The 25395-nt window shown below is 40.5% G+C and overlaps 1 protein-coding gene across 6 annotated transcripts in view; it reads left to right on the forward strand.

The window, feature by feature from the left end:
• The window catches only part of acp7 (acid phosphatase 7, tartrate resistant (putative)), a 147702-nt gene that overhangs the window by 62407 nt on the left and 59900 nt on the right, over positions 1–25395 (forward strand). For all 6 annotated transcript variants that reach the window (XM_039742064.1, XM_039742065.1, XM_039742062.1 and 3 more), the window contains exon 6: positions 3428–3525. In XM_039742064.1, coding sequence (XP_039597998.1) covers positions 3428–3525 — 98 coding nt within the window. The remainder of the gene's footprint in view (positions 1–3427; positions 3526–25395) is intronic.

The raw sequence follows: 25395 nt of genomic DNA on the forward strand, positions 1-25395 counted from the left end.
ACTCATATTTATGAACATTACAATGACATAACAATTCTGTACATACAGACATATAGTATATTAGTTTATAAGTAGATATATCATCTAAATAATATAACTGGACAGTAATACATCCATTATTGCTAAGTTCTTTGTACCTTTTAAGTGCTCAGGCAGGTGGAAATGAAGGAAACATAACATGAGGTGGATAAAGGAGATGTTTAGTAGTCAAGCATCTGAGTATTCATCAGGCTAAGCCAACGCTTCAGTATTTGAAATGCCCATCTGTACTGTGCAGGCCATTTATTTGCTGGTATGGAGCATTGTGCACACATCCATGCCATTTGAAATCCTTTTTCCTCTGCATAGCTCTGCAAGACCCTGCTAAGCTACAGAAACACTGCTGCTAATTGGGACCACACTAATGATCTGTCTCAGGCATCTGAGGGCTTGTCTTCCCCATGATTACTGCCACAGTAATACAGACTACTGTGAGACATGCGTGTGTCGAACACACACACACACGTACACGCACACACACACACACACACACACACACAGGACAGGGCCTCCTGTACTGATGTTTCAAGTGAAGTGGCTTTATTGTCATACCACCCATATGCTGTATTGCAGCATACAGTGGTACAAAATAACATTCAGCCACCACGGTGCAACATATACAGAAACAGAGGACAAGTGCAAAACAGGTAGAGGACTAACTAAATAACTAAATAAATGGCAAGTAAATAGATCATAATAATTTAATAATAGCAATATTTAATAATAAAAAAACAACAGTTGTAACAAGTGCAACAAACGCACTACATATAAATAATCAGCTAGAAGCAGATCTGAGGGTAGGGGGTGGGGGCAGCACAGAGTTCAGAGTCCAGACAACCAAGAGGTATAAGCTGCTGCAGAACCTGACAGAGCTGGTTTAGATGCTACAGTACTTTCTGCCAGATGGAAATGGGACAAAGAGACCCTGAGTTGGGTGTGAGTGGTCTGTAGGCTTTACAGATGCAACACTTTACAAGGATGTCTTTAATGGAGGGCAGAGTGGTACCAACAATATTTTCTGTAGTGTGCAGTCCCCGCTGTTGGACCCTGCGGTCAGAAACATTACAGTTCCCAAACCAGATGGTGATGCAGCTGGTCAGAACACTGTTGAGGGTGCCCTTGTAAAATATGGTGAGAATGGGACAATGTAGGCTTGCTTTTCTCAGCTGTCGAAGGAAGTGTAGACACTGCTGCACCTTCTTGGCTATGGAGGTGGTGTTAATAAAAAATAAATATACCAAGTAAAGTCAGCTAGCAGGTGCACACCAAGGAATGTGGTGCTCTTGACCAAGTCCACTGTAGAGCTCTCAGTGTGCAGTGGGATGTGGACAGCATGGGCTTTCCTGAAGTCAACAGTCCACCAGTCATCATATCTTCTTTCTGTAAGCTGATTCATCTCCATTGCTATGCCATCGTTGTGTCATCCACATGAACTTAATGATAGTGTTAGAGCTGTACACAGCCATACAATTTTGAATCAGCAGACTGAGCAGAAGTGGTCTGATTATACATGTACATACATACAGAAGATGATTATTAAATTGATTGGGACTGTCAGAGGTTTCTGTGTCAGGAAATACTGAATCCCTTTGTATCGGAAAGTGTTGCAGCCTAGCAGACTCATCTCTCTATTATAAAAGGAAATATTGGGACGACACTTTCTCTGAGATAAATTCAAGTCCCACGAGACGAGAAATTATCTCTTGCGAGACCTGAAATTATCTCTCTCAAACATTTACAACCACGCCCACGGTCCAATCACTTCTTATTCGTGTGAAAGCAATTGTCGATACAGTTCCGGCACTCTCAGCTCCAAGCAGGGTCGGAAATAAATGAGAAAGAGCAGAAGACAAAGTAGAATGTCATAAAGAGGTTCAAAAATGTTGGCACAATACACATGCAGAGCAGGTTAGAGATTATGAAAGTACTAAAAGTCTCAAAAAACTGATAGTAAAGATTGCATTTGTGCTAACAAACAGAAATTATTACTTGGTGAAATAACAGAACAGTGAAAAATATGGACATAGTTGATATGACAGAAGTATGTAGATATTGTTTGGCTTTAAAATTTAAGTCGGAGACTTGTAGATCATCTAATTTGCGTTGCCATCAGGGAAAAGTAGTGTTTCTTTCCAATGAAGAGGCGTATGTGTGAAAATTAAAAGATTTGTTTGTTGGTAAAAGTGAAATCCACATACGTGAGTGGCAGAGACACAGGCTGGGAAGTTGGCGAGTGAAGCGAGCAGGGGTTGAAGCCCTCTAGTCTTCCCTATGATCTTCTAAGGGATGATGGTGCTGCATGTTGACCTTAAAGTCTACAATGTGTCTCTTTTGTTCAGATAAGACAGAGCCAGAAGAAGAGTGGATGATATGGCATTGTCAGTGGAACTGTTCAAGCGATAGGCAAACTGGAGGGAGTCATGGGATGTGGGAAGTCTGGCTTTCAGGTGGCCCATCACTAGTCTCTTCATGATGACAAGTGGGAGTGCTATAGGGTGATAGGAATTAAGGCAAGAGACAGAGGACTTCTTTGGCATGGGTATGATGGTTGTGACTATGTGGTTATGCATTTCTTGCCATGCCGTTACTTGGCTGCTGTGATGCCCCAAGATAGGTTTGCCCTGGATGTCCTGTGGTCTACCTTGTCATCTGATCTAAAGGCAGCATTACAGGCTTTTAACAGTGCACGTACCTCCAGTGTCACCCATGGTTTCTGATTTGCACATCTTTATGACAGAATTGATGTAAAATATAAAAAAAAAATGAGTGAACTTAGGAAAGCCAATGTAACAGATGGCGACCAATTCAAAGTACACCACATTTTTTCCACATGAGATCTCCAAGGAATCCAGCCTGCATTTTACTTAATTATACTGAACTCCTGTATGAGTCATGGAATGCAAACAGACTGTGCACTGCCAATGAAAACCGATCATATTGTAAAGATGCTGTATGGCCAAAAATAAAGAAGCTGGAAGAACGGTTGGGGCACCCCATTTAATGAAGTTGGTTGTTCGCATTTATAGCAAGATAGGAACATAGGAATTACAGACATGAGCATGGATATTGCCAGAGCTGGTCTAAGTGACAACTTGGTCCTGGTGCTGTGCCCTTTCAGGTTGGATGCAGTGTTTTGATGACGTTATACATCCTTCATTTGTTCAAGGTCTACCGGCTAGGGTGGGAGCCACTGCGCCAACCTCCATCTCCTTCCCTTGTGCCATTTTTACACCAGACCCCGGAGGTGACAGACTCTGCTCACCAGTGTGACTGCAAACTGTACATAAGCATTTACTGTACATTTGCTACTGTTGTTCTTTTTCATGTGAGCTCTTTAAGACTGTTCAATGTTCAATCTTTGTATCTTTTTTTTGTCTTCACCATTCAGGACAATGCGAGAATTGGAGATGAATTCATGCGGCAGATTCAGTCTATAGCTGCTTATGTTCCTTATATGACGTGCCCTGGAAATCACGAGCAAGCCTAGTGAGTATCCAGAAACACAAATTTCTTGAGAGATCATTTATGAGTTAATTCTCACAGCACTTAAAGGAGCACTGGTCTGGTATATGTCACAGATTAAGCATTATAGATGTCTACTTTCTGGGTGTGTGTGCTTTTTTCCTCCCAGTGTTCTCTTTTTTCCCCTCAGATCCCCATGAACACACTGTTTAGGTTATCAGGCGGTTTCTGATTGGCCCCAGTGTGAGTGTACGCAAGTGGGTCCTGCCCACCCTGTGAGCAGTTCTTTCCAGCCCTTTATCCAGTGCTTTTGACCTATCTTGACACTTGATTGGATTTAGGGTAAAAATGTTGAGTTATGACCATGTATCAAGCCTCCCTGAACATTGACACTATTCAGGTATCTGATTGGCTCTTTGAAAGCTGGAAACAAATTTCTGTTTGCACACAGTCTTTTGGAATTTAACATGTAAATTAGTCAATGCTTTTATAAAGTATCTTTCACATGGGTTATTGATGCAAGGCACATTACATTTCAAACAAAATATGAAAATGGATTCAAATCTACTTTATATAAAATGCTAAGAGTTGTCGGCCTGTCATGGAAAAACTCACCTTTGAAGCTTATACCATATATATACCATGTCATATATACCATGATACCCGCAACATGGCCTATGAATTGAAAGTCCTGCTCATGGCAGCCCCCAAATTGGGCTTCAGGTCCTTCTCATGGCCACTGAAGATGTGGCAGTGAGCATTACCTGACAGGAAATGCGTGGCCACAAACACACACGCATGGCACAGCTGGTATAAAAGAGTTTCATATGTTATGTATCCACAGGAGTCTCTATTGAAAATCCCCCAGGACATGGTGCATAATGGACAGAATCAAATGAGTTGAGGGTGAAGAAAAGCAAACACCACACACAGACAGCGTACATACCCATTCAGACGAAACACTTAAACAAACACTTCTGTGGTCTAAAAATCCATAAATATATCCTTGTCTATTTAGGAGGCTCCAGTAATTCTCACCTGGACAAAGCAGGCAGCACTGTGTGGATGATGTTTTTCAATTTCTCCAGTGCCTTCAATATCATCAGCCATCCCTGTTAAAGGGTCAACTCATAGATATGCCGGTGGAAGAGCCTATGGTGTTCTGATAATGGACTATCTGTCAGGCAAACCCAGTTTGTGAGACTCGTGGACTGTGTGAGCAGCACTGGAGCACCACAAGGAACTTCACTCTGTACACCTCCGACTATAAATATAACACCAGGTCATGTCACTTGCAGAAGTTCTCAGATGATTCTACACTTATGGGGTTTATCATTAAGGGGGATGAGACAGAGGAGAGAAGGCAGGGGGAGAACCTTGTTTCTGGGAGCAATTGTCTGCATCTTAACATCAGCAAAACCAAGGAACTGCTTATGGACTTTCATTACACCAAAGAGACCCCATGTCCGGTCACTATTCAAGGAGTAGATGTAGAGGTGATCCACTCCTACAAGTACTTAGGGATTCACATTAGTGACAGGCTGGACTGGTCTCATAACACAGAGGAACTAAAAGGGCAGAGCAGACTCTTATTCCTTAGTTATTCCTCAGACCATAGAATTAATTTATTAAGCTCCTCTAAAAATCCATATTTGCCCTTGGTACAAATAAAGGTCTATCTATCTATCTATCTATCTATCTATCTATCTATCTATCTATCTATCTATCTATCTATCTATCTATCTATCTATCTATCTATCTATCTGTCCGTCTGTCTGTCTGTCTGTCTGTCTGTCTATCTATCTATCTATTCCATTCAACAGCCCTAATGCCAATGCAAATTGATGAAGAAGAAACCATGTGATAATAGATTATAAGGCACAGTACTTCAAGCTTTTTGGTTGAATGTTTTATCACATTCCTGCACAGGTTTGCCTTTCATTTTCAATGCTCTTTTGTTTTGTTCATAAAATATTTCTTTTATTTTTGGCTTCTACATTACAACACCTCTTACCACGTTTTCCATTCCCTTTAATTTGAGGACCACACAACACATACACAGTATCAGCAGTTCCTTATCTTATGTGTCCATATGATCCTCTGTCACTGCTCCTGCATGACATGGCGCCTGTGCATTCAGAATTCACAATCAAGAATATCCTTATATTAGTGAGCGTCAGCCCTTTCAATTCCCATTTCTTTGAGGACAAAAGGTCCCCATGTTTCACTAATCTATATAAATAAATTAATAAGTCAATTTAAATGTCTGTTTGTTTGTTCGCTAATCACACACAAAAATGATTTTCAAAAAATTAGCATTTGCCTTGCTGTTGGTCCAACATATAGTTTAGGCTATGTGTTGCATTTGTAAGAGGGGCTATAATGGGAGGAGGGCAACTCAAAAAACAACACCGACCCACCAGGCAGCTGAAGTGCTCAGGGGGTTGAGGTGAGGGTTCAATCATTGGCTCTGACAAAGTTTTGTAGCGGCCAAAGCAGAGTCATCTGAGACCACAAGTACATCCAGCTTTTTCTTTTTCTTTTCAATCAGTTTGGATAACAATTTGCCTCTCAGGATTACAGATTGTGTCTCATTGGTTGTGTTTACCCATGTTGCATTTCCAAAAGACAGCTTTCTCTTGCTTATTTATACTGGCGACGCTGGGTACTTTGGTTATTACAAGATAAATGAGAGAAAAACAAAAATGCTGGAAGGAGTCAGAAAACAAAATAGTCACTAACAAAAACTGGAGTTTTTCAGTAACCAGAGACCCCAGACGCTGTTGTCCAATAAAGATGCACTGTCTATAAAACTATTTATAAACTTGGAAGTTTTCACATTTTATTGCTATTCTTCATTAAATCCCATTGAATTTCATTTGTCTTCTTTGATGATGGCCAACAGAAGAAGACTTGTTAATGTCAAACTAAAATACAGATCTCTTCAATGTCATCTAAATTGATTACAAGTAATTTGGGTTTTTCGTTACTTCTCCAGTAGCGGTATCCTCACTGTGAAGCAGGGTGGTGGTAGCATCAGGCTTTAGGAATGCTTCTCTGCATACGGCCCTGGAAGGCTTGTGAAGATAAAATAAATACAGCAAAACCCAGTGAAATCCTAGAGGAAAACCTTATGGAGTCTGCAAGAAACCTGCACTTTTCAATATTTGTTTTCCAACAAGACAATAACCACAATCATCAAACCAAAGTTACTCAGTAATGATTTAAAAACAACAATGTTAGTGTCCTGGAAGGGCAGATTCAGACTCCATATCTCCACCCAACTGAGAACTTGTGGCTGAACTTGACAAAGACTGTTCACTCACGTTCTTCATGACACGTGATAGAACTTGAGCAGTTTAGCAAAGAAGAATGAAGAAAAGTGGAAGAGAGCATGTGTGTAAACCTGAGAGTGACAGACAGACCTGTACACACTCACTCAAGGCTGTCATGGCTGATCTACTAAGAACTGACTTGAAGAGGGTGAATACTTAGGTGATCAATTATTTTGTGTCTTATATTTGTAATTAATTTAGACCACTTTTGCAGAGATTTGTTTACACTTTAATATTACTGTCTTCTTCTGTTGTGAAAAGGGCCAAATTAAATCCACTGTATTTCAAAGTTTCATAATAATCAAATGTGACAACTTTTAAGTAGTTGAGTTGTCTTTCTAAGTGGAAATTCAGAATTCTAAAATTATTGTATTAAAAGCATGTAACATTCCATACAAGCAAGTCACAATTGATAAAACTAAGTTCAAATCAATCCCCACCTATGGGAAAGAGACAGAGTAAAACTTTAAGAGTAGGAAGAAAAAAAAGGAGAGAAAATCAATTTCCTCAGTTTAAATGCTTATTCTAAAAGTTATTGATTAGAACCTTTGTCCAGGTTTCAAAAAACATTTGCACAGATCCTCTAAGTGAAAATTTGATTTTTATCAATTACAGATAATATATAATTCAGTTATCCACTGACTTAACAGAGGTGGGTTAGATAAGTCTACATGCTAGTAGTGAAGTAAAGACAATTACAGTTTGTTTGTCCTTCTCCACTTTAAGCCCATCTGGGAGTCCACCAAACACAGCTGTTAATGGGTTAGGAGGAATTGTGACACCAAGGATGTCTGATAGGCATTTAAAGATTTTTGTCCAGAAAGATGTTCATTTGGTGCATGCCCACAAAATGTGGCCCAATGAGGCTGGAGCTCAACTGCAACGTTCGCAAGTTGTATCTTGCCCTGGAAATATTTTGGACAATTTTAAACAAGATGGATGTGCTCGATAAAAGATTTTAAGTTGAATAATTGTGTGCTTTGTGCATATGGAGCTTGAGTGAATTCTGTGCGTGGCTGCCTTTCACTCATTGTCTGAAATTTTAAAATGTTTTTATATATTATAGAAATGCTGTCTGAGTCCTCAAGACTGATCAATATTTTTTAGAGTAGAAGTAGGCGGGAGGTGAAGAAAGTTGAGCAGGTTTTGTTAAACAAAGTTTCTAATTTCGAGGTAGTGAAAGAAATGTGTTGATGGAAAGTTACATTTGGAGTGTAATTGTTTGTAAGATGCAAAGACATTATCTATATATAAATATCTAACTGATTTAAACCCATACATTTTTTAAACATTAAAGACCATGTATGTTTGAGAAGGTGGAAAAAGGTGGTTATCGTGCAGAGATGCAACAGATAATAGCTTCTCTATCTTAAAATACTTCCTACATTGCTTCTATATTCTGAGTGAATGAAGCACAACTGGGTTGTTAGTATATAGGCGATAACGAATTTACTGGGATACAAAGTGAGGAATATAAGAAGTACTGCAGGATTTTATTTTTTTTGTGGACCAAGCCTGTGTATCTTCATCTATTTGTGTCAATGTCCAGGTATTCATATTTTGTACATTTGCTGCCCAGTAATAAAATTGAATGTTAGGTAGAGCCATGCCACCAACTGCCTTAGGTCTTTGTAGGGTCTATCTTTGGATACGTGGATGTTTTGAATTCCAAATAAATGAGGTTATGACTGAATCTAACTTCTTAAAAAATGATTTCTTAATGTATATGGGAATGCTTTGGAATAAAAAAAAAGCTTAGGAAGGATATTCATCTTGACAACGTTAATTCTTCCTGCTAAAGTGAGATGAAGGGTAGACCATCTATGCAAGTCTTGCTTAAGTTTTTCCATGCAGACAGCAAAAACTTGTTGATAAAGAGCTTTATGTTTACTTGTGATGTTTAACCCTAGGTATTTAAACTGATCTGCAATGATAAAAGGGAAGGTGTCCAATCTAATATTGTGTGCTTGAGAATTCACTGGAAAGAGCACACTTTTATTCAAATAAATTTTGAGTCCAGAAATCTTTTGAAATTCTGCTAGTGCTATTAGGATGCAGGCAAAGTTTATTGTGGAGCTGATATACATTATACAGTACCTTATCATCTGCATATAGAGAATTTTTCTGTTCAAGTCCTTCTCTGATAATCCCCTTTTATCTCATAAGCATTTCAACAGTGAACTGCCAGTGGCTCAATGGAGATTGCAAATAGCAGAGGTGACGGGGCATCTTTGTCTAGTATCACGTTCTAGTTTGAAGTAGTCTGAAATAATGCTGTTAATACAAACTGAAGCTTCTGGACTGGTATACAGTAGTTTGATCCATGCACATATGTTCAGGCCAAACCCAAATTTCTCCAATGCAGTAAAAAGGTAGTCCCATTCAACCACATCAAATGCTTTTTCTACATCAAACGATAATAATATCTCCAGGGTATTAGACTTTGTGAGTGAATATATTACATTAAACAGGCGTCGAAGATTGGAAGCTAAGTGTCTGCCTTTAATAAATCCAGTTTGGTCTTGTGATATCACCAAAGGGAGCACTTTCTCAGTCCTTCTAGCTAGGACTTTGGAGAGAATCTTAACATTATTATTTCAAAGTGAGATTGGTCTGTATGTAATAAGTCCTTATTTTTCTTAGGAAAGATGGAAATGAATGCTTGGTGAAAAGTTTGAGGCAGAATTTTATTGTCTCTAGCTTCTGTAAATGTGGCTAATAAAAGGGGAGCAAACTTAATTGAATTGTTTCAGTAAAATTCGGCAGGGTAGCCATCAAGGCCTTCTGCTTTCCCACTCTGAAGTGCGTTTATAGTGTCTAGAAATTCTGAGAGTGCCAGAGGTTTATCCATTTCCTCTGCACTGTTGTGGTATCTGTAATGCATCCAAAAACACATTAGGCTGTGTTTTGTCTCCTTTAAACTGAGTAGAATATAAGGACTTATAGTAGTCTCTAAATGTGTGTGTATTATATTTTTATGGCCAATGATTCTATCTCCGTCTGTGTTGATGATTACTGCTATTGCATTGCAAACTTGTGGATTTGTTGAACTAAGATCTTATTATCCTTCTCTCCATGTTCATAGTAACGATGTCGTAATTTAAAAATGAGTTGTTCTGTTTCTTTTGTTGTCAAGAGGCTGAGTTCTGAATGCAAAGCCTGTCTTTTCCTATCAAGTGCCTCATTTGGATACCTGGCATATTTAGCATAATTAGCTCTGATGCCTTCTTGGTTTCCAATTTATTTTTGTGGGAAAAATATGAGATAATCTGTTCTCTTAAGAAAGCTTTCAGAGTTTCCCAGAGTGCTCCTGCAGAGACCTCTAAGGTTGTATTTGTCTCTAAAAAAAATGATTGGCTTGGATATAAATTCTATATAGTTGTGTCTGCTGATAAAAGTGGGTTAAGATACCAGCTGCAAGATGAATATGTGGGGCATTATGATTTAAGCTTCATGATCAAAGGGGCATGGTCGGAGAAAAAAATAGCGTCATACTTCTAATTTTAATTCTAAAATTAAAGTCTGCAAAGACATGAGTAAAATGTTCCATACTGACCGGAGCAGAACTCAAGTCCATGGAGCTGCACAACAGTAGTGGTTCAAGGAAGAGGCAGAGATAAAAATGTGATTGGATACACAGAATCATGATAACCAAGAGTTGGTCACTGAATCCATTTGTCACACCATGTAAGTGAGCCAGTGTCCAAAGCTGGGGACTTTATTGGTCTGGGGACTCCACTACTCTTTGCCTCACGGTTTACATTTATTTATTTCACACTGCTAATGTTATTGCCACTAGGTTCAAAGCAGTCCTTCATTTCTGGAAAATATGCGTCAAATATGTATTTCTGAGCCACACGTTCCCCATCTAACTGAAATGCCATCTGAAAATCACACAAACACGTTCTGTTTTCAGTTTGCGTGTAGAGGAATTTGCAACTTGAGATAGAAGTGGTAGTCTGTTATGTTTGGCTACCACCTCCCATGAGCAAGCCCCCCTCCTCCCTCAGTCCCCTGCACCCCCCTAGTCTAATAGAAGTCATGGTAATTGCCCTGACATTACATAACCCAAATATGGGTTGCGTCCTGGTGTTCCGTTCTCCACAGCGGTCTGCTCTGGTTTCACTCAGACCACACGGTGGGCCTGCGGAGAACAGAACAACAAGCCGCGGCATGCAGTTCTACTTAAGAAGGAGGAAGGGAGGATGGGAAGGCTCTTCAGAGAAGTGTATGTATTCCTTACTTTGGCAAGTGGCACTACTCTATAGCATATGGCTATGAATTCTGCAGTCTCAGGGTGCTGCAGTCAGTTTCTGGTACAATACTGTATTACCTTTTTGGTTCTTCCTCTGCTTCACATGCCTGGTTTGTTATTTGGAGACATGCCATTTCAGCTGTATAGTCTTCATCAGGTGTGTTTCTAATTAAAAAAGCTACCGATAACCCATTACTTAAAAACAGGTTTCAAAAAACAAGTAAATGAATAAATACACCTTGGATGATAGGCCCACATTGTAGGTTAGCTGTGAATAAGGGGAAGCCCAAATAAGGGGTACTGGCTGAGGTGACAAGTTTAGTAGGGAGTGGGAGGATGATCAGTGATGTGATGAAACTCACTAAAAACCACACATTCCCGATGACAAAGGTGTGATATGGTGGCTAAGCTGCCTTGAGTGGAATGGAAAAAGTTTAACCCCAGTGTTAAACTGTGAGTGATTTCAGACTGGGGTGATTTAGAGCACTGATTCTCAATGTTCAGCCCTCAGAGCCCCCAGTAGCTGCAGGTTTTTATTCCAACCAGTTTCTCAATCAGTCTGTCTTTGTTATCTTTAATTGATTTCATTCTTTAATTTGCTGACCCGTTTTTTCCTTTTATTTTGCATTTACACAAGTAGAGTAGCATGAGATATACACTTAGTGGGATTTAAGGCATATTTGTATATATTCTGTGTCTTTGAATGTTTACTTTGTTTTTTTATTTTTTTAAGGGGTTTGTTTTCCTAGTTGCACCTGAATACAAACATACATATATTTTAAATAATCATATACTGTATATTGGCCTCAATAGTTGGATTGGTAAATATAATGTAACAATATTGATCTACAGAGATTCAGTACCAAACACCACCAATACTGTATCAGGTAAGCTAATCTGTGCATACTATTAGATAAAATGAAGTTCTGTATTTTATTACACTCTTCTTATTGGTTTACTGGGTTATTACTGTCACGAGTACAGAGTCCAGTGAAATTCTCACTTGCATGTGCTAATCAACATTAACACAGCGCCCCTCTCGTGAGACCCTGACACCTCAAATGCTGTCTTCCTTACCTTAAATGGCTACCTTACTTTGAAACGTCTGCCCTCCTTACCTGAAAAATCGCAGAGTGTTGACATTACAAATTGTTGATTTTGTTGTCACCCCACATACAGCTTTTGCTTGGCTGGTGTGAAATACCACAGTTCTCTTGTCCTCTGTTGTTTTTTCTCCACAAGTTACACATACTGAGTGAATGCTCTCTCTACTTATACTTAGAATGCCAGCTCAAGCCTGATGTGACGTAACTTGATCACTATAGCTTGAGTTCAAAGTCTCTAGCACTTGCCACTGAGTTGCCAATACTCATGATGTTCACATTTGCTTAGCAAAACCAACAAACTTACTGTTGTGGATAAAAAACTGGTCCACGACAAAGATATCCATCAGGAAGGCTTTAATAATTAACTAAACGTTATTCAGAATTATTCAGCAATACATTTGCATTGAATTTAATGAAAAAGATGCTGCTTAACAGGTCACTGCTGTAGCTCAGAGTACGGAGTGCTTTTAGTGTGCATCCATACACAAAGCCTAGGAGCAAACAACGACAAAAAATCTGCGCTTTTACTGTGCATAACAACCAAGATAACTCACCACGTGTCAAAGGCACCCTGAACATTAGAGACATTAAAACAACAGCCCTGAACTTTTTCTGGTCACTACACTACTAACAACATTAGACCATTTACTCCATTACAATTTCATTAGATGTTAGATCTTTGACGATTTTTAAAAAAATCATGGTTAGATTCCTTGCCTTCTTCAGTCTAATGCCATATCCATCATCCCTCTTCATCTCTGCTAGCTGTTGTATTCCTTCTGCTCTGTGCCTGTATACTGCCAGAGAACCGAGCAATGGGAATTTTAAAATAGACCAGGAGATGAAATGCAAAATGAAACTACAAAAATTAGTAACCAAAAAAAGCCTTTAGATCCATCATCAAAACCAAAATGCTAAGCAGGAAGTGTGAATAAAAGCTAGAAGTTCAGAATCAGAATGCTGAAAAAGAGGCATAAAAATTTTTTTTTTTTAGTATTTATCCTAATCTTGGAAGAAAAGCTCATGCTAGAATATAAAGTAATCACATAAAGCGATGTGCCTTCTGGCAACCTGGAGATACTGTAGGTCCCAGTGACTGGAATCTGAAAATGCTGGTGTCCATAACCAAAACAATGCACAGTAACCTAAAAAAAATCTAATAATGCAAAAAAATGTTTTTGCACTACAATAAGGCACAGATGAAGGAAAGGAGGTCACTAGTGCAAAAGGATTTTTGGGCAATGGTATGCGACAACAGGGAGCCTGAAATAGATCAGAACATGCGGTGGAGCACAAAGACTCATAAAATAAGCTTTGGAAGGTTGGGCCCCATAGCTTGAGGTCCTTGCTCCAGGCTGTCTGCAATGTTTTAACAAGTCCTTCCAACCTGTTCTGCTGGGGAACGGTGGAGAAACCAACGTGCCTGCTTTGCCCAGAGAAAATCACCTATCTTTTGTTGCTCCAAGACATTTCTGAGGGAAAGGAGATACTGGTGGCAGCACAAGCACATACTGGGGGCCATAGTAGTCACCATAAGCAGTGCCATCACCCAACACCATTGAGGACTGTCACCTTTATTACAGCAAGGGAGAAGCCAGCAACAGCACACTCTGCTCTGCACATCTGCTGGCCACTGCACTGAACTGGGAACTGAAGGTTCATTTAGACAATCGACTCAAGTTACCAGAAGAAGTTGCAGCAACATCGTTAAGACCAGACATTGTCCTGCTTTCCAAACCCTCCAAGCAGGTCATATTTACTGTATAGAGCTTATTGTTCTATGGGAGGATCATATCCAAGAGGCCAGTGAAGGGAAGAGAGCAAGATATGAAGTGCTGGAGGAGCAGTGCAGGGAAAATGAGAGGTGGATGAGGTGCGAGCTGATTGAAGGAGACTGCAGAGGGTTCACTGGCCAGTCCTTCAGCAAGACGCTTACCATCTTGGCATCTATGGGCCTGACAAGAGAACAGCCGTAAAAGAGCAACAGAGGCCGCTGTGGATTAGGAGAGGAGTTCCATGGGGGAGAAAGCAGGACTAGATCAACCCTGGTGGGGTAAACTGGGCGAGAAGGTCTGCTGTCGAGAGACCCAAAACTCCTGAAGACCCCAAGAACATCCTGGTTTGCATCGTAAGACGTGTCAAAAAAAATGCCCAGAAGTGAAAATTGCATGAGGCGCCGATCCAGAAATGATCCCTAATATTCAAAACGTGTAACACAACCAGAGAGGCAGCTGTAATACATATTTCAAGTTTGTTTAATTTTTTGAAAGATACTTTATTATATCTTTTAAATAAGCTGTTGCAAAAGTTGCATTTGTTAAGTAAGAGAGGCTATCATTTCATTTCATGAATGCTTTTTCATCATTTTAGACTGTTACAAAATCTCCCACTCGCCAAACACAAAAGGGTAAGAAACTAATCACACAAATTCCATATGCAAAAGAGCCAGTTTGTAACAATGTAGCAGAAAAAAGATGTAATTGTTGGCTGTGCTGCTTATGAACCATTGATGCTTTACACTTGAAGGTCCACATCAGCCGCCAGGTTTGTTCTGCACCTTGGATCACAGTTACAGCCCTGACCTTATCATGGCGCCAGAGAAACTAGAAATCATACCACCAGAATTCTAACTTTGTGTAGTGAATTGTCACCTGAACCACTATAATCCATTTTTAGGGTGATGATGACCTGGAGCCTAACCCAGCAGCATTAGGGAAGGCAAAGAATAACCCAGGATGGGCAGTTGTAAATTGTCCATTACTTCATTTTGTTGTATTCTTTTCTTCATATTTGGTGCAGAGACTTTATAGAACAATAAAGTGATAAACTAAGGACTAATATTCTATCAGGGTCCGCATGTGTGGTACGTTAATGTTTTTCAGTCAGTTAAGGCCAAGCAGCATGCAGTGAACTTGCATTTTAGTTTGTTATTTTTGTAACATATTTTTTTAAATTAATATTTTTTTTTTATCTATGTTTTGTTTTAGCATTAGAAACAAGCCGTGACATGCATTTCATATTGTTAAATTATCATAAGCAAGGACGGTCAGGCAGCATTGTGGCTGTATGACCATGTCTAACACTAGATGGCAGCATTGAGCCGTTATTCAGAGGTCGAAAGCAGCTGACTGCATGTGGCCAGCAGTTGTGGCTGCTGGGTGTGAGGCTATATGCTGCTGCACTGAAAATAACAGGAACCCATAGCAACGTCTGTCACCAGTTTAACCACAAAGGTCATTTAAGCCCCTGCTGGTCAAAAGATGGTGACTTAGGTGTCAAGCTAATAACAGGTCTGAGAGCTGCACATTAGAGTGTCAGAGAATAATAATAATAATAATAATAATAATAATAATAATAATAAGCTTATACAAGATAAACCCAGTACTTGTATACTGCCTACAAACACTAATGGGACGCTGGAGAACAACACAACTTGGACGTATCAACAATACCTCCATACACACAGACTCATTACAAAGAAGATAAGGCATCGTCCAGTGAGACTCCCTTAGCCCCCTCTGGTTGTTTGTCGCTCTAAACCCATTATCAAATTCATTAAACAACACCAACAATACACCTGATCACATCTATTCTATATGGACAGCATCAAGATGTATGCAGCAATAAAACAAACAACTACAATACTTACTAGAAATGATCAAAACAATGAGAAAATGCTAGTGTTGACAGAGATCTTTCCAGTTTAAAAATACCTTTTTAAATGAAATGTAGTAGTGTGGCCATAGCCCTAGTAGTATTGCAAAGCAGGAATGAGCTCTGAGTGGGGCACCAGTACATCTTAGAGTCCACTCACACATTCATGGCCAATTTGGATTCAACATTTTACCTAGTAAGCGTGTCCTGGGGGATGTGGGTCTGTAATTCAAACAAAAGGAACCCTTGTTTAGGAAAGGAGGCCTGCTTGTAGTTTGACAATTAACAAGCTGATTGCTTATTGATAAGAACTGACGTCCATGCAACATAACTGCACTGTGCACAGGAAAGGCTCTAAATAAAGAAAATGTATTATTATTGTTATCATTCCAAATTTATTGTGGGATAGTCCAATTGCTACTGCCTATAGTGGGCCTAGACCAAAACATAGGAAACGTTTATGTTGTGTGTGTTTACCGTATATACTCACGTATAAGTTGGGTCTTGAAACCCGAAAAATCCACCATGAAATCAGACCCCGACTTATACGCCTGTTCAAAAATATGACACTTAATTTTTTTTTACATCTTCTTGCCTCCTCCAATCTCACATCAATTTCTCAGATGCATTGAATTTTGTTGCAGCAGCGCAGTTACCAATGTCTTTTACCACTTCAATGACTTTTAATTTAAAACCAGCTTCGTATTTTCTTCTGATTGAATGCTCCATCATAGATAAGGGATGCTCTTATGATAAAGGTGTGTGAGGGTGTGAGATACAAAAAACACAAATTGGTGCAAACGTTGCTTCAGAATAGTTTGGGTATTACTGTGGAGTCACGTAAGCACTATAGAGAGAGTGAGGTTAGGAACATACGCTGATACAGCGCATTGCTGCGTCCACACAGAAAAAAAGGGTAGTGTGCTCCATGGTTACTCTCTCAGGTGGGTGTTAGCATATCATAATCTCTTGGACCAATAGCGTGAGTTTTCTGCATTTGACTCATACGACCAACATTATAAAATACCAGAAATTATAGGGTGAAATCAAGTCCTGACTTATCCGTGGGAGAACTTATCCACGAGTATATATGGTAAGTGTTTTAGCATAGTGTTTCTCATCCACTGGCTCATGATTATTTTTAGGGTTGCGGGCTACTGCCTGTGTGTTGTGAGTTGGTATTGTTTATAATGACACTGGGTTGCGAGTGGTTTTTGCAGTTCGACGATTGCACTTGATATACCAAGGAGGAACCCTCACCTGCTCTGCTTTCATGGTCATGCAGCACACTTAAAAAAAGTGTGTCATTCTACCAGAAAGGTTGAGAAACACTGCTTTAGGGGATTGCGTTTGGGTTATGGACTTTCTGCACTATGTGACATGTATTTAAAATGGCTCCTTTGTGTAGTTTTCTGCGTCTGTGTATTTGTTTATATGTAATGTCTGTAGGCTTTTGTGTAGTGTGCGTGGGATGACATCAGTGGTAAATACAACCATTTTCACATTGTTTATGAAATTCTCTCTTTTTTCCCCACAAAAACAACTGAAATGCATATGACATAGCATATATATATATATATATATATATATATATATATTGTGGAGCCCGGCCAGGATGCCCAGGAGGACCAGAGGAGGGCTTGTGCCTCCTCCAGACCGCGAGGGGGCGTCCGTCCTGGTTATGTTGGGGGCCTCGGGTACAGGGCTTGGAAGCCCAACCCTGTAGGGGCCCGTGGCCACCACCAGGCGGCGCCCAGGTGCCTGAGGAACCCTAGAGCCCAGCACTTCCGCCACACCAGGAAGTGCTGGGGGGAAGACGACAGGGGACACCCGGACGGCTTCGGGTGCGCAGCCGGCACTTCCGCCACACTGGGGTGTGGCTAGGACTGATTGCCAGGAAGCAGCTGAAGCCCATCCGGGTTCCTATAAAAGGGGCTGCCTCACTCCAGTCATTAGCGGAAGTCGGGTGGAAGAGGATGGAGCTGGAGTGAGGACTGGAGGCGGCCAGGAGAAAGAGAGACACAGGACTGTGTGGCCTGGACATTGGGGGAATCGGTGCAGGAGGCACTGGGGTTGTGAGTGCACGAAAATTTGTATATAGTTGTAAATAAACAGTGTGTTGGGTGGAACTATGTTGTCCATCTGTCTGTGTCCGGCCAGCGTCCACATATATATATATATATATATATATATATATATATATATATATATATATATATATATATACACAGTATAGCTTATATATATAAGCTATACTGGGCATGTGCTGTTCAGTAAAAATATTTGGATGGCTGGTAGCGCTGTCAAGTCACAGGATTTACTATAGTCTGAAAACTGTAGCTATCGGTAAAGTATTTGTATTTGCATAGGTAGGCAGCATTTAAACTATACAAAACACAATTTAGATTCATATAGGAAAGCGACTGCTCTATGTCTTCTGTGTTGGAATAGGGTTTTCTTCTGTGACGGGTGACCAATCAGAATGAGATGATGTAATGACTGGGATCCAATCAGGGAAGGGCTGGGTAGTAAGCCCAAACAAATCTAAGAGTTTGCATTTTCAAAACTCTCTGTTTTCACCTCTCGCATTTTCAGAAGTACACATCTCTGGAGAGAATTTTCAAAAGTCTTCTTTTTTTGGAGGTTAAAAACACCATCTGCGTTTTTAAATGAAATGTAGTAATTTGGACATCACCTAGGATAGCCTATAGCCCCCCATGATCCTGAACTTGATTAAGTGTCTGTGAGAATGTCACAGTATATCTGTTTCATATGTAATGGAATGATAGCTCAACTCCAGCAGACTGGGTTTGCATGATCTCCTCATGTCTGTGTGACTTTGTCACTCTGGTCGTCCTCCTACATTCCAGAAATGTGTGGCTGTTAACTCTACAATAAAGAATGTACACGTCATATACCAGCATAATCCTTGAGTTCAGGGTTGCTAGTTCTGGATTCTAAATGTTACAGAACATGTTGTTCTGAAAGATTAAGAGATACAGTGGTGTGAAAAACTTTTTGCCCCCTTCCTGATTTCTTATTCTTTTGCATGTTTGTTACACAAAATGTTTCTGGTCGTCAAACACATTTAACCATTAGTCAAATATATATAACACAAGTAAACACAAAATGCAGTTTTTAAATGATGGCTTTTATTATTTAGGGAGAAAAAAAAATCCAAACCTACATGGCCCTGTGTGAAAAAGTAATTGCCTCCTGAACCTAATAACTGGTTGGGCCACCCTTAGCAGCAATAACTGCAATCAAGCGTTGCGATAACTTGCAATGAGTCTTTTACAGCGCTCTGGAGGAATTTTGGCCCACTCATCTTTGCAGAATTGTTATAATTCAGCTTTATTTGAGGGTTTTCTAGCATGAACCGCCTTTTTAAGGTCATGCCATAGCATCTCAATTGGATTCAGGTCAGGACTTTGACTAGGCCACTCCAAAGTCTTCATTTTGTTTTTCTTCAGCCATTCAGAGGTGGATTTGCTGGTGTGTTTTGGGTCATTGTCCTGTTGCAGCACCCAAGATCGCTTCAACTTGAGTTGACGAACAGATGGCTGGACATTCTCCTTCAGGATTTTTTGGTAGACAGTAGAATTCATGGTTCCATCTATCACAGCAAGCCTTCCAGGTCCTGAAGCAGCAAAACAACCCCAGACCATCATACTACCACCACCATATTTTACTGTTGGTATGATGTTCTTTTTCTGAAATGCTGTGTTCCTTTTACGCCAGATGTAACGGGACATTTGCCTTCCAAAAAGTTCAACTTTTGTCTCATCAGTCCACAAGGTATTTTCCCAGAAGTCTTGGCAATCATTGAGATGTTTCTTAGCAAAATTGAGACGAGCCCTAATGTTCTTTTTACTTAACAGTGGTTTGCGTCTTGGAAATCTGCCATGCAGGCTGTTTTTGCCCAGTCTCTTTCTTATGGTGGAGTCGTGAACACTGACCTTATTTGAGGCAAGTGAGGCCTGCAGTTCTTTAGATGTTGTCCTGGGGTCTTTTGTGACCTCTCAGATGAGTCGTCTCTGCGCTCTTGGGGTAATTTTGGTCGGCCGCCACTCCTGGGAAGGTTCACCACTGTTCCATGTTTTTGCCATTTGTGGATAATGGCTCTCACTGTGGTTCGCTGGACTCCCAAAGCTTTAGAAATGGCTTTATAACCTTTACCAGACTGATAGATCTCAATTACTTCTGTTCTCATTTGTTCCTGAATTTCTTTGGATCTTGGCATGATGTCTAGCTTTTGAGGTGCTTTTGGTCTACTCTGTGTCAGGCAGCTCCTATTTAAGTGATTTCGTGTTTGAAACAGGTGTGGCAGTTATCAGGCCTGGATGTGGCTACGGAAATTGAACTCAGTTAGGTTATTTTTTAACAAGGGGGCAATTACTTTTTCACACAGGGCCATGTAGGTTTGGATTGTTTTCTCCTAAATAATAAAACAATCATTTAAAAACTGCATTTTGTGTTTACTTGTGTTATATTTGACTAATGGTTAAATGTGTTTGATGATCAGAAACATTTTGTGTGACAAACATGCAAAAGAATAAGAAATCAGGAAGGGGGCAAATAGTTTTTCACACCACTGTACATTATACCACATAAAGTCACAAGTCACTTTTTTAAACGATTTATCAATTTCCCATAACTCTTTTTTCCAGCCCACTTCACACTCTGTACCTCCATGATAACCTAAAATGTGCAGATCAGCATCTTGCAGAAGAGTGGGCCTGATGCCACCAGAACAGGCCGGCCTATAAACAAATTAAACTAATTCAGTGAGCAGATGGATGAACCACTGAACAGATTTATTAAAAATGAAGTTTGTGCAATATTTGCAGCTCAACACCCTGCCGTGCATAATAAATGGGACACAAGACCCCTTTGTTATTTGTCCCCACTGAAGGCAAGACATGATGTGCAGTCCTCATCACCTTTCTGGGCAAATGAAGAGAACACTGTGTTAGTGCTACAGGTGCTGAAGGACACGGCGCAGGTGAAATTAATATCAATAAAATGGTGTCCTCTCTTATCGCTTAACATCGGCACACCTGCCTCTGCTCTCTGTCACCTGCGCAGGTTTTTAATTTGCTTTATTTTATCTGTCGTGTGAAATAAATTCATAATGGAGAGTATCGCTAAGCTGTCAAAGTTTATAGACGAAATCAATGCAAAATAATTTGATTGTCCATCATAAACTCACTAATTTTATGACACTTAAAACAAGGAAAAATGTAACTTTAGCAGGTTAAGTCCAGGTTCTGCTGCTGGCATGGAACATGACTTCATCCATTTTAGATTTTAGTGTGCCATGAAGACAAAGCACAGATACAGAATGAAGCAGTGATATAAAAGGTGGCCACACCAACACATGGCACACCCGCAGTTTAGAGATGCCAGTTAATGTAAAAGAAATGTGTCTCTGAGGGGTGGCAGATCAGCCATGCAGACTCCAGTAAGCTGCATCAACACCACTGATTGAATGGGGACTCAAGTCCAGGACCTTGGAGGTGTGAGGCAGCATCGGTAACTGCTTCTTCACCATGCTTCCCACAACTAGATAATCTAAGATTGAAATGAAATCATCTAATTGATATTATTAGAATTAGTGGCAGCAGAATGAAGTAAAGGCAGATTTTTGCTATGTAGTCATATGTAGTAATTTCAACCAGAACTAACATGAGATCCTCTACATTAATAACATAATTATTAACTGTGGGCTTACACTGTAAGAACTTCTCAGAATTTTGGTGCTCTCTAACACTTAATGACTCAGAGGAAGACATGCAGTATGTGATTTTGTGGGCTCAATGAAAGGTCTGAGACCTTTAGGACAATTTCCTGAAAGACTGCATGACCAGACCACTGGGCAGGACTTTACCTTACTTATGCAATGTGACAACATGAAGGATGATGGGATATTTCACTGTTTTTACAGCAGCCAAACATGGAGCTAAGCTCATTACCAGAATTCACTTGACCAGTGTGTAACGTTTAGTGCTGGAATACATTACTTATGCTGATCAATTAAAAGCATAAACATGAAATGCTACCATAAAATTGTAGCAGCTACTCAATGTTCTTCACTATTTCATGATGTTTAATAGAAGAAACATCATAAAATGTTGGTGCTTTTTCCACAACTCAGCTAATGTGTCCTCCTTCTCATACATCCATGGAATTGCTGCCTAATTTGTCAGTGGGAACTTTAACCCTGAATGAGCTCACTTGACCTCTCAAACCTGACGAGGAATGATTTTCTCACATGTTGCGACATTGGGACATTAAGTGACCTCCTAGATTTAATGACTCATTTGGACTGATAGCTGATCAACGGCAGGTTCACACTATGTGATTTTACAGGCTAGAAGCCTTCCGAATAATCTTGTTTGATTGTGTGGCAAGACTATACAGTACTCAAGAGATTTGACACTGTGAAGAATGATGGGATATTTCACCGTATCTCTGTTTTTACATCAGGCTAACTGTGACTAAACTCGCTATCAGAATTGACTTGATTTGCCTGTATCTTTTGACTATTGGACTATGTATCCCACCTATTTAGCCTGTCCTGTGTGATTGTACTGCACAGAGCACTCCAAATTAGCCCACCTAAGGCCTATTTAGAAAAAAAACAACTAATTACACTAAGAGAAATTTCAGCATGTTGTATATCCATCAGGAGATAACGGAAGTTGTGACAGCTATGAGTTTATAGTGTCACTCACGACTGTTCTCAATTAGGCTCATTACTAATTATTTACAGGTGTTCATTTATCAATTTACAAGGTTGAACATTTGTTTTGGAGGTTTCTGGAGCTCTAGATTCCAAATCTCATTCATTTTTTTGATTAAAAGATTTCTTTTGTAAGTGCAGTGCTTCTCCTGTTACTTCTTGCACAAAGGAGCAGATACCAGTCCTGTTGCTGGGTAGACACCCTTCTATGGCCCTGTCCTGCTTTCCTTGTTTAATGGCCTGTCTCCTTATAGCTCTTCCATGCTCTTGAGACCTTCTTGAGATAGCACATATGGATGTCCCATCCTGGAAGAGCTGGACTACCTGTGTAACCTTGAATCAGTTGCAGGTATCACCTCACGCTACCAGTAGTGACGAGGACACTAGCAAAACACAAAACTAGAGAAGAGCTAGTCAGGAAGGATAAGGAGACAGCAATTGCCTGTGGCCATCATTTCCTTTTTGGTGGTTGTCTTGCTGTTGCCTCTCCAGTGCACCTGTTGTCACTTGTCATTTGCACCAGAGCAGGTGAAGTTGATTCACAATCGCTTGTGCTTCTTAACAGGACAGACTGATATCCCTGAAGCGTCAATGACTTGGTGTTAGACTGTGATGATTAAATGTTCCTTTCAATTTTTGAACAATATGTAAGCCTCAGAAACAGAATCCTCACGTGAAAAAAAACAAAAGAAATAAAAACATGTTAATATATCAATGTTTAGTTAAAGGATAGACAGATTCCTTCAGATTCTTAGGTATTAAATAAGCAAGCATCTGTTACATCATGAATTGAAATGCTATGATTAGAAAGCATCTACAGATGTGAAACAGGAGGTAAAATGCAGCCTCATGCAATCAAGACTGCAATGGCAAAATAATAAAAACATCCATCCATCCATCCATCCTCTTCCGCTTATCCGGGGTTGGGTTGCGGGAGCAGCAGCTTGAGCAGAGAGGCCCAGACTTCCCTCTCCCCGGCGGCCACTTCTTCTAGCTCTTCTGGGAGAATCCCAAGGCGTTCCCAGGCCAGCAGGGAGACATAGTCCCTCCACCGTGTCCTGGGTCTTCCCCGGGGCCTCCACCCGGTTGGACGTGCCCGGAACACCTCACCAGGGAGGCGTCCAGGAGGCATCCTGATCAGATGCCCGAGCCACGTCATCTGACTCCTCTTGATGCGGAGGAGTAGCGGCTCTACTCTGAGCCCCTCCTGGATGACTGAGCTTCTCACCCCATCTTTAAGGAAAAGATGCGGAGGAAACTCATTTCAGCTGTTTGTATTCGCGATCTCGTTCTTTCGGTCACTACCCATAGCTGATGACCATAGGTAAGGGTAGGAACGTAGATCGACTGGTAAATTGAGAGCTTTGCCTTACGGCTCAGCTCTTTTTTCACCACGACAGACCGATGCAGAGCCCGCATCACTGCGGATGCCGCACCGATCCGCCTGTCGATTTCACGGTCCATTCTTCTCTCACTCCTGAACAAGACCCCAAGATACTTGAACTCCTCCACTTGGGGCAGGATCTCTCCCCCAACCCTGAGAGGGCATTCCACCCTTTTCCGGCTGAAGACCAAGATCAAGAATGGAAAAATGCCCTCAAAAACTTAATAATGCATCTGTGTTATGAACTGAGAGTCCTGAAACAGTAAAAGGCCTACTAGGGGTGGATTTACCATCAAATCCCAGCTATATACAATGGCAAATGCCCGAACTTTCCAAAATAAAGGTTGATTTTACAAAAAGTCACTGTGAAACTCCTAAGTGCACTAAATGCATACAATTCAAGCAATTGACAATCCCAGAAGTCCCAATACAGAATCTAAAGAATGGTCAATTCACTCTAAAATATCTGCAAGATCAGAACGTATCTGACAGAGTGTGCAGCACAACTCCTAATCCAGTTTTTGGTCTTGTCACTTTTGGGCTACTGCAGCTCACCACTGCCTGATGTACCAGCATGTATCAACAAGAGGCTACAGATGGTTCAAAATGCTGATGGCATGTCTGGCGTTCAACCCGCCGAGGTGCGCACATATCACTCCTCTTGTCAGATCACTACACTGGGTTCTTGTGGTGGCACATGTTCAAATCCTTGAAGTCCGCCTACAGTCAGTGGCTCAGCATCTATTTATATGGAGACACTTCTGAGGTCCTGTGCTCCTTTTCAACCACTCAGGTCTGCTGATGAATGGTGTCTGGTGATGCCTCCTCTGCCTGCTATCAGATCTCAGCCTAGACTCTTTTCATATGTTGCTCTTAGCTGGTGAAATGTGTTCCCCACCACCATTCGGAATTCTGACTCCCTTGATGTGTTTAGGACTGTCTTGTTTGGTTAACAAAATCTGTAGTGTACAGTATTATTACTCCTTGTTAGTGACAGCAGCTATGTATTTATCGGCAGCAAAACTAGTGGAGGTCGACAGATGAAAGTTAACCAAGATTCATTTAAAAAAAAAGCTTTTGATTTCACGTGCAAATCCAAATCTGTATATTTGGCACAACACAAGACCCACCTGCATGAGTTGTGAGGAAGCAGGTGCATCACTGGAGTAAAAGGGCATGCCGCGTTCTCATCAAGTTCCCCAGCTATGAACCCAATGAGTCAAGAAAGCTTCTTCACTGCAAACAGAAGAATCAGCACCCAAAGTAACTGGCTGAGAAAAAGGCAAAGGACATTCAGGATGGAAAATGTGAAGCACTGAAAATAGTAAAGGCCTGGAAAGATACAAGTTTACCTCTGCCTTGCATCTGAGGCTGCTTGAAATGGATTGTGCGGACTGAATGATGGTTGTATGGGT

This window comes from Polypterus senegalus, chromosome 18 (assembly GCF_016835505.1).
Source record: "Polypterus senegalus isolate Bchr_013 chromosome 18, ASM1683550v1, whole genome shotgun sequence".
Lineage (NCBI taxonomy): Eukaryota > Metazoa > Chordata > Cladistia > Polypteriformes > Polypteridae > Polypterus > Polypterus senegalus.